This window comes from Micropterus salmoides, unplaced genomic scaffold (genome assembly GCF_014851395.1).
Source record: "Micropterus salmoides isolate LMB-PRFRI ecotype aquatic unplaced genomic scaffold, ASM1485139v1 Ms_hic_scaffold_8, whole genome shotgun sequence".
Lineage (NCBI taxonomy): Eukaryota > Metazoa > Chordata > Actinopteri > Centrarchiformes > Centrarchidae > Micropterus > Micropterus salmoides.
In genome coordinates, this window is record NW_024044570.1 from 16,268,825 (window position 1) to 16,279,000 (window position 10,176).

Sequence of the window (10,176 nt, forward strand, 5' to 3'; positions counted from 1 at the left end):
TAGCTAACAAATACATTAATCCACGTGCTAGCGTTAGCTAATGCACACCAGAGCTATCCACCAAGTAAAATATTTCCAAAGCCAGAGTGAACTCAACTTTAGTTAACTTACACAATTTTGTTGTCTTGCTAACAATAATAAACTTACCAAGAAAGACGTATACAGTTGTATTGTAGGTGTATTAGAAGATATTCAGGTCCATTATAGTCTACCTTAGGATGGTTTTGATGGTTTATTGCATCAAAATAAAGCTTTTTTTACCAGGCGAGGATGAAAATATTATTTTTTTTTTTCTGTATTTCATATCCATGTAGTCTGTAATGGTAAAATAAATATGTTATTCTACAATGGATTTATATTCCTTAGCTTCTGACCTTTCAAAGGAGATCAGAATTATGCATCTAGGCCTAATGGTTGAGGAGATATTACTGATTTATTTTGGATATGTTATTTTAGGCGTTTCTTCCTAGAAATAGGTGCCAGTTAGGCGGTGGTTAAAGTATGCTTATTTCTATATGTTGTTGTTTGTTAAGTTAACAACATGTGCTGCTTCCTTCTAAGACAGGTTACCCTTATGAAAGAGGTCTCTGATCTCAACTAGCTATTTACCTGATTAAAAAAAATTAAAAGAAAGAAAAGAAATTTAAAAAAAGAAATAATATGCTTTTGAAATATATGTTATAATTTTAATGTTAAAAAACTATGTTTTAAAAATCATACTTCTGTAAATCAGGCTGAAACATGTGGCAATTACATAAATAATTACAATATTTTGCAGTAGCCTACACAATGAAGCATGTTTGGCATAAATGTATTTTTAACCCACTAAAAGTGTAATTGTTTAACAATGTCCTTCCACAAAGTACACCTAAATAGTATTTACTAAGAGTTAAATAAATATAGTTTTAATAAATAGACTAAAATGTTGTAAAAAAAAAATACTTTTATTTAAGCATATTTATTAAAAGTTTAATTAAGTATGTATTTATTACCAATTTATTCAAAGTATTTTGAGAAGTATGTTAAAGCTCAGGAGACTATATCTTTAATATACTTGTAGTAAGCATTTTAGAAGTATGAATGTACTATAAGAATACTATGTGAATTTCAAGTATATTTTCAGTGCCTTTAAGAGCACTTCTTTTTGACCTGGGTTAATTGGCCAGCAAACTCGCCTGACCTTAACCCTATAGAAAATCTATGGGGTATTGTGAAGAGGAAGATGCGATACACCAGACACAACAATGCAGAAGAGCTGAAGGCCACTATCAGAGCAACCTGGGCTCTCATAACACCTGAGCAGTGCCACAGACTGATCGACTCCATGCCACGCCGCATTGCTGCAATACTTCAGACAAAAGGATCCCCAACTAAGTATTGAGTGCTGTACATGCTCATACTTTTCATGTTCATACTTTTCAGTTGGCCAACATTTCTAAAAATCATTTTTTTGTATTGGTCTTAAGTAATATTCTAATTTTCAGAGATACTGAATTTGGGATTTTCATTAGTTGTCAGTTTTAATCATCTCAATTAAATGAAATAAACATTTGAGTCTGTGTGTGATGAATGAATATAATATCCAAGTTTCACTTTTTGAATGGAATTACTGAAATAAATCAACTTTTTGATGATATTCTAATTATATGACCAGTAGATAGCGATCATAGCTATTACTAAGGGCACCTTTGGGTTGCCAGGTTGTGACACATCCCTTTGACTGGTTTGGCTGTTACAAATGGGCTGCTGAGAATCTGGACCAAATCAATTTTCAACACTTATTTAATTAATTAATTAAGTACATTTATTCAAGTACTGTACTTACGTACAAATGTTAGTTCTTTTCATGCCATTTTCTACTTCTACTCCACTACATCTAAGAGGGAGATATTGTGCTTTTTACTTTACTACATTTATCTGACAGCTTTAGTTATTAGTTACTTTACAAATTAAGATTTTTACACACAAAACATATAAAGACTTAATAAAATACACTGTTATAAATTAAACTTCCCAACATTTTATACGAATTGTATAACATTAATAACATTTTATTAAGAATTGCATACTGTACATTTAAATTCTTCATGTCCTGTCATTAACTCTTGACTAAAAACATACTCAAGTATTGTTTTGTACTTTGACTCAAGTATAAATTTAAATTGAAGTCTTTTACATTTAGAGGAGTAATATTTAGCCTATCTATCTAAGACTATCTGTGTCCTACTTTTTTACTTTACATTATCAAAGCCATTACAACTTGTAAATCCTGTATAAAAGGTGCCTTATTAGAAAGTGGTGCCTTTAAACAGTCTCCACTGACTAAAGATACATTAGTTCCGCACTCGATCAGGTGTAGATGTATTTTAGTGTGTTTCACTGTAACGCAGGTGAAAGCAGACGTCACGTGACCCCAGGGAACCAATAGCCAGAAGAGTTTCAGGTCCCGTCCAGGTGCAGTTGAGGAACCAGAAGGTTGACGTCTGCGTAGTCACCTCTACGGCTCCACACAACAACTAAACTGTAATGAACTAACACGTTGCCTCGTGGTGATGTAGGTGTAAAAAACAACCTTCACTCGCTTCATTTCTCACCTGAGGACGGAGGAAGACTGCGGCTCATGGCTGTGATTTTAGTCGCTTTAATATTGGTGTGTTGTTTTGAATGGGACAAGACTTTCCTCGCAGCCGGTAAGGATGTATCAAATCGAACTTTATTTGGGCTTCTTGATTTTACTCAGATACGATAGGAATAGGCCTACACTTTATTGTTAACTCCATTAAATACAATGAATATTGTAGAATCCACCTTATTGTATGGGCAATATTTGTCCATTGAGCTATTAGTCAGATGTAGCCTACGGGATGCTGGACAGGTATAAATACCAGGTCAATGCATGTTGTCAGTGTGTATAAGGTCACAGTATCTGTCACGCAGTCACATGCATAGGTTGCTTGGCAACATGGGGACTAGACCCGGACTTTGGACCCGGATGCCTGTTGCTTTATTTGCGATTTTTTTCTTCTTCAGGAAACAAGAGGAAGTCAAGGGGGAACCAGAGCGGGCAGTTGTGCGGGTTATTTGTGGTTTTGGTCGCAGTCAAGATGAGCGCATGCGCTAAATATGTTGAAGAACAGGTCCAAGTTCAATAGGGCATGTGCTCTTTAGTTAATTTGTCTGAGATGTATTTTACATAGGTGCTCTGTTGCTTGCACTGAACATGTCCTCAAATAGAAAAGAAGAGTCAGTGTTTTTTTTAATGTAAGTCAGCAAAAAACACTTTGCTCAGCGTCTGCCAGGTTGAAAGAGTGAACAAGTTCACCTTGCCATGCACCATTAGACACTTGTTCTTTGCCAAAAGCTACACTAAAGCTGAACACAGTCTTCTGACGCTACAAACTATTTGCATCCACAGACTGTATGCAAAGTGTTCCCTCAAAATGAAGCAAAGCCATTTTCTACTGTAGACATTTGCTTGAACATAAAGTAGAGATGCACCTTACAGACACATTAAATACAGTTTCTTCATTTATGTCATTATTATACGTTCAGGCCATGTCACACCATGTTGCAACTCAATCTTTAGTGCTGTTCCTGTTGCCATTAGATGTTATTTTAGGAAGAAGAGAGCCTTGCTGTGGGATTGATAATCCTGTGTCCCTGAGCTGAGGGATCAGAATCAATTTTGGGACAAAAAAAAGCTAGATGGTCAAGAACAGTGTGTAAACTTCCTCTGTCTCTATTTGTAGCTCAGAATTGTGTGGATGAGAGCAGGTTTAAGGAGCAGGTGCTCTATGTGGGGCAGCAGGAGCCTCCATATCGACTGAACTGCTCTCTGGAGCTTGCTCAGCAACAGAGCTCCCCCCAGTTCAACCTGACCTGGCAGAAGGACTGTCAGCAGCTCCTCGCCCAGGATGGGAAGGCCTACCTGGAGTTTACCAGCCTCAGCTTGGAAGACCAAGGGAATTATACCTGTGTGCTACAAAGCAACAGCACAGCCTCATTCACTGTGCGTCTCATAGTTAAAGGTACAGTCACTATTATTTCCAAAGTGTAACCAAGTCATCCCAAACCTGATACTGTAATTGTGTCGCTCTCGCTGTAAGCTATTATTTGTCTCTGCAGCAAACGTACAATTTGTATGGGGAGGGGTTGAAGGGGCTAGTTTAACGGATTGGCTTCACCTGCAAGGGGGCATTTTGTTTCAGAGTGCCTTCCAGCAGCAGTCTCAGGCTGTACCTGGCAGTGCACATGAAGGCCTCTATTGTCTGGTGCTCCTTGAACACAGATAACAGTGGTATGTCTTTACACAGAGTCCCAATGCGCCAAAGCACCAGAATTTAGACCTAATAGAGGCCTGATCAGCCTCTGGAGGAATGTGGGATCCTCTGTCAAACTGAACTGCACTGTTGTCCTCCCCTGGGATCCAAGAGAGGAGCAATGTGACACCACGCTGCAGTGGAGTAAAGATGGCCAACCCCTCACCAATCACACTCTTCACACGCAGAATATCTCCTCATGGTGAGTTGGTTTAAAACTTGCATTTATTAATCACATGTAAGTATTTACATTGGAAGTAAGATCAAATTTTCTGTCCTACTTACCAGGTCTCCTGTTGCCGGCCAGCTGATGGTAAACAGTCTGCTGGGGATCACCCTCAGAGAGTTGGATTTTGGGCTCTACAGCTGCACAGTGAGAAACGTTTCCTCTGACTTCAGCCTACAGAATTCAAGTAAGACAATTAAAGATCCCAACCTCTCTTTTATTCTGTCCTGCATCTTTTATTATATTTTTAAAAAGATTACCCACCGAAAAATGAAAAAGACACATGCACACAAACATAACAATTTAGATTGGGAAAAACAGTGTAAGGCAAGACCCCATAAATAAACTGGAGAGCCAATTTTGTCCTGTATCTACATTGAAAATCATATGAAATTATATCGTAGACATGATCAGTGTAAATAAAAACTATTATAAGGAAGTCGGCCAGCTACACAAACTGTGTCAACTGTCTAGGGAGTTTACAACTTTAAAATAAGTACATTTTAACTTGTGTGATGCAGGGAATGTTTATGCCACAGACACTGATACATCCAGTCTGCATAATGTACAGTATCTTGGCAGGGAGCCTGAACCAGCATGTGATATGTGAGCACCAGATAATCCTTGTGATTCATAAGATGTTATGTTATCCCTGAATTAACTGTGCATTGCAAATGTGTACAATTTTCTCTTCTCTTAGTTGTTTTTGTTGCAAGGTCTCAGAATCTGTAGTTTGTGATGATCAATTGTAATAAAGGTATTGGTAGTTTATTAAATGCTTCTTTTTTTATATTTTCTGTGTGTGTGCACAGACGGCCCCAGCCACACAGCGGCTGTTATTGCAGCCGTCATCCTCCTCCTCTTCCTCACTGTAGCTGCTGTTGTGTACTCCAGGTGCCACCTGAACATCAGACTCTGGTACAGGAACTCCTACGGAGACTATGAACTCAATGGTGAGGCTTCCGTTGAAGTGATATGAGGTTGCTATACTCGGGTACAAGACTGTAGTATTAACACCGCTTATTTGTGTCTCCATGTTTTCAGATGGCAAATTATATGATGCCTATATCTCCTATGTGAACAATGATCATGACAGGAAGTTTGTCAACTTTATTCTCAAACCTCACCTGGAGAATAAAAATGCATACAAAGTGCACCTCAATGACAATGATATCCTACCTGGCTCAGGTAAGCTGTCTGTTGGTTTTTAAAGGGAATACGGGATCTATTGAATTCATTGTTAATACAGTGTTGGTTGGTTTTAATCTTCACAATCCTGGATTTTCAGATTCTGCTGTCGCAATCATTACCTATTACAAACAAAATTGCGTTTCACAAATCAAAACAAAAACCATACTTGAGACTCATACATATGCTAGCTCTTACTTACACTGAGAAAAGGTAAGAGCCGTGCTGGATTTGCAATCACTTGTGTGATGTGATGTTGCCACCATTTGTGTTTTGCGTGTATAAGCAATCTTCGCAAATCTTTTTTTTTTATGTAAAACTTACCCCTGGGTAACAAATTGTAATGTAAAACTGTGAATTTTTAACAAAGCACAACAATATTATTTTTCCTCCAGAACCTTCTGCAGAGCTACTCATGAACATGAGTCGCTCTCGGCGTCTGATCGTGTTGCTCTCTTATGCTTACCTTGAGCAGGACTGGTGCTCCAATAACTTCAGGTCAGACTCACACAGGGAAATTTAATGTATTAACAACACTATTCAAACAGCACTTTCTATGTTGTATAACAAAAAAAAGTGTAAAATTACTGTGGCATCCTTACAATATACCACATGAGGTCAGTGTTGCTGCTATATACTGAAGTGTCTACATTATGTGCTATCATGAGACATGACTGTAGCTGTGTGTGTTTTCAGACAGGGCCTTCTGCACATATTGGAGATATGTCAGCGGCCCATTCTCATCATGTTGGAGGGTCAGTCCAAACGCATGAGTGCTGAGATCAAGCAGCAGCTCAGTGAGCACCAGCACCGCCTCACCATACTCACCTGGAGGCACAACTCTGTGGTAAGATCCACAATAATACCTTGCTCTTATAATATAAAGTAGGACATGTATATGATAAAGCAAAAGCTTTCTGAGCAAATGTATAATAAAATAAAGTAATAAGTTTCTGTTTCGACAAAAAAGGAAGATAAATAGGATTTAGGCACTCACATGGAAAAAGTATATTGTTATGTAAATACATATATACGTATTTGCAAAGTATCTAACGTATAGTTACTGTCTGTGCTCTGGGATAATGTTGCATTTCCCTTGAAGCCACTATTACAGAGTGAAATCATCATGTTAAGAGACTGTGTCTTACACAACATTTGTTTCAGCTTTAAAGTTTAAGTATTTTTCTAAAACAGTAAATATTCATGACTAAATAAGCAACAATCAGAGTCCAAGTTCAGAAAAGATTTTTTTTGTACAGTTCTGAATGATTACAAAATGTTGCTAAATTCTGATTGGTGTATAAAACTATGTGTCAAATGAAACCAGTCCCATGGAAAACCAGTGAGAGGAGCTCTGAAAAAACAGCATGGGCAGAAATCTGTGAAGTTCAAATTTAAGTGGAAAGGTTTATGCTCATGTATGACTACATTGCTCATGTAAAAAGATTGATTGACATTTGGTAAACCTAGTGTCAAATCTTAAAGCAGTAGAAATACTTTTCCAGTAGTTTAGAAGAAAAATAATCTCTTACTTACTAATAAATAAGTGTATGTAACTGGCAACAACAAATAATGAAATTATAGGATAGAGGGTGTTGTATGATGTACAGATTTTAAAGCCCCCTAAGGAAAATTTGGCAGATTTGTGATAATGGGATGGATAAAATAAATTGACTTGACTAGATATTTCTCAGTGTATAAATGTGTTTCAATGTAATTAAATACATATACATATGAAATAAATGAGAAATGCATATGTTATATATTATGATACCCAATTAGGGCTTCTGCAGTTTAAAAACTACAGTTCAATTTGACTCTTAACAGCGTTGTGTAACGTGTCGTGTTTGGTTTCTGCATGTTCTGTGTGCACAGACTCCCGCGTCAGTCTTCTGGAAGGAGCTGTCTCTAGCGATGCCTCGCAGAGTTGTCTTCCTCAGTGAGTCTGCAGGCGACCCCCAGACTGTGTTACAAGATGACAAAGACCCCATGCTGACCATCGACACCGACTACCTGGACTGCCGCTCAGACACTGACCCTACTGGAGATCTGGGTAAGAGCAACAGTCACTGTGATAATGTTAGGTTCACTCTTCACATAAAGAAACATATGAAAAAATATTTGCATAAATGTAAGGAATGTATTTGAAAATTTGTAATTCAATACCTAGACAACATACTGAGGCACGTTTTAATAACCGTCTGGAACTGAATGATCCTGAGATGTAAATGCTTGTCAACTGTTTGCCATTTCTTGAACTTTTTGTCATTAGAATTAGAATATAAAAAAATATAGCCTATATGCAAGTCTCAACCTGATAAAGGCTATTTTCCCTTTTCAACACACATTGTGTAACTGAAACACATTGCACTTGACCCAGTTTGTATCAACAAACATGGACTCAACTACAGTTAATCTTTAACTTCAATACTAGGACGTCATATCTCATGATGAGCTTGCAGATATTTTCTATACCAGCTTGTGTGGGATAGAAGCAGACATGAGAGGCAACTGCTTTCATGGTAAAGGAATAGCTCAGCTTTTGCTTACTTGCAGAGAGTTAGATGAATAGGTCAAGACCACTCTTAAATAATTGTCCATACAGTAATTGCATCATGTCTGTCTATTCTGTACACATGACATCTATTAACTTAAATTAAATTAAATTCTATCATGTCTGTCTGTCCTGGGAGATGGATCTCAGGTCTGCTGCTCTTCCTGAGGTTTCTCAGTTTTTTCTCTGTTAAAATGGTTTTTCGGGGGGGGGGATGATTTTTCCTCATTCGAATCAAGGTTGTTGTATTATGGACAACCCCCTGACGAACATTTGTGATTTATGATACTGGCCTACATGAATAAAATTTACTTGACTTGATTTATAATATTTCCGTAAATATGAAGCTACAGCCGGTTAGCTTTACTTAGCATAAAGACTTGGAAACAGGTGAGATGCTGGTAGATGGATTTTGTTATCTCTGGACAGAGCCAGGCTAGCTGTTTCCCTGTGTTTCCAGTTTTTATGCTAAGTTAAGCTAATGGGCTAACGGCTGTAGCTTCATAATGAATGAGAGTGGTATCAACCATTTCATCTAACTCTTGGCAAGAAAGCAAATAAGTATATAATGTAAATAAGTATAAGTATGTAAATAAGTCATATACGTCATACTACTCCTTTAATGTGTCCATCTTTGTATTGAGGAGCGTCACTGTATAGTAAGAAAATATTAAACCTTAAACTTCTGAATGAATCTCTTCTTGTTGGAGCAAAAATAATGTATCACCAAAACCAGAATTTAATTTGAAATTCAGGGGAGATAATGCTTTACATAAAAAATCATGATACAATAAACACTACAGCAGTGAAAAATTAAATGCATTGATTTGGGATACATTTTTCATCTTTTATCTTTCTGTTGCAGGGCTTCGTCTCCCTGTGTACAAGACTCTGGCCTGTAAAGCTCCCGTCCTCCCTGCTTCTCCCATCACTTCGGCTGAGCCCAAATCCTTGGACATCGACGTTTCGGACCTGGGATCACGTAACTATGGAGCCCGCTCAGACTTCTACTGCCTGGTCACTGAGGAGGAAATTTGATCCACACTCCCCTCACTTCTGCTGATTTATAAAAATGAACACCTACCTTGAGATCCTCATTAGCTATGCTTTTTATTTATCCATGTATATGGTAAATATGCTTTTGTTTCTTTTCTGTACAGTTGTAAAAATCAAACAGTTACTTTTTTCTATTTGCACTTACCAAAGACTGAGATTTAATGTTTTATATTTTTTACTGGGTTAAATATTTTATGAGAAATTGTCCAAGGAAATATCTGAAATAGTTGTGTCAATCTGGGAAAGACTGAATAGACCTTTTAAGTGATTGTCATTTCACAGCCAAGAAGTGTAATTGTGTCACCAGCAGAGGGCAGAGTGATAACTATAAGTGATAGTGATAAGCTATAGGAATTCTGCTTTTTAAGCAGTTTTTCTTAATTTGACAGCTGACAGTACACAGATGGTTGGGAAAGACAGAGAAAGTACATGTAGTGTACTAAAGTCAGATTTGGACCCACAACACCCTGTATCTGTTTGTACACCATCAACTGGTGACTAAAGAACTCAGTTCTTGACATTTCTGCGGTTGGGGCTTTGTGAGTGATGTAAACCGCCTCAGATAACAACATGGCAGCCACGCTAATAAAGCAGTATGATGAAATACCTGGCTATTTCTCTCTGTACCGGCTGATGATCTCTGTACTCATGGAGTAATGATTACCTACAGGGAAATAAGAGACTGAATAAGGGTGCAGCAGGGAAGGTCTGGTGTTGTTCCTGTCTGAGCAGGAGCAAATATGTAAACAGGGAGTGGCCGACATTTCATCATGTTAGTGTCAACCAGCTACAGTCAAAGCAAATGCTGCAGCACACACACGCACATGAGAAAC

The 10,176-nt window shown here is 37.7% G+C and overlaps 1 protein-coding gene across 1 annotated transcript; it reads left to right on the forward strand.

Moving 5' to 3' along the window:
• Positions 1–2,620: 2,620 nt before the first annotated feature.
• On the forward strand, positions 2,621–9,947 carry sigirr (single immunoglobulin and toll-interleukin 1 receptor (TIR) domain). Its single transcript, XM_038706297.1, has 10 exons — positions 2,621–2,690; positions 3,750–4,028; positions 4,314–4,521; positions 4,608–4,732; positions 5,358–5,498; positions 5,590–5,733; positions 6,129–6,231; positions 6,430–6,580; positions 7,609–7,786; positions 9,153–9,947. The coding sequence occupies exons 1-10, from the start codon at positions 2,621–2,623 to the stop codon at positions 9,323–9,325; spliced, it is 1,572 nt and encodes a 523-aa protein (XP_038562225.1). The 3' UTR covers positions 9,326–9,947.
• Positions 9,948–10,176: the final 229 nt, after the last annotated feature.

What these genes read in the sequence shown, in the direction of transcription:
- sigirr (XM_038706297.1), top strand. Translation starts at nt 2,621, where the DNA reads ATGGCTGTGATTTTAGTCGCTTTAATATTGGTGTGTTGTTTTGAATGG. An exon ending in TGTGCGTCTCATAGTTAAAG is followed by an intron (nt 4,029 to 4,313) that starts GTACAGTCACTA and finishes GTCTTTACACAG; the next exon opens with AGTCCCAATGCGCCAAAGCA. An exon ending in TGGTGCTCCAATAACTTCAG is followed by an intron (nt 6,232 to 6,429) that starts GTCAGACTCACA and finishes GTGTGTTTTCAG; the next exon opens with ACAGGGCCTTCTGCACATAT.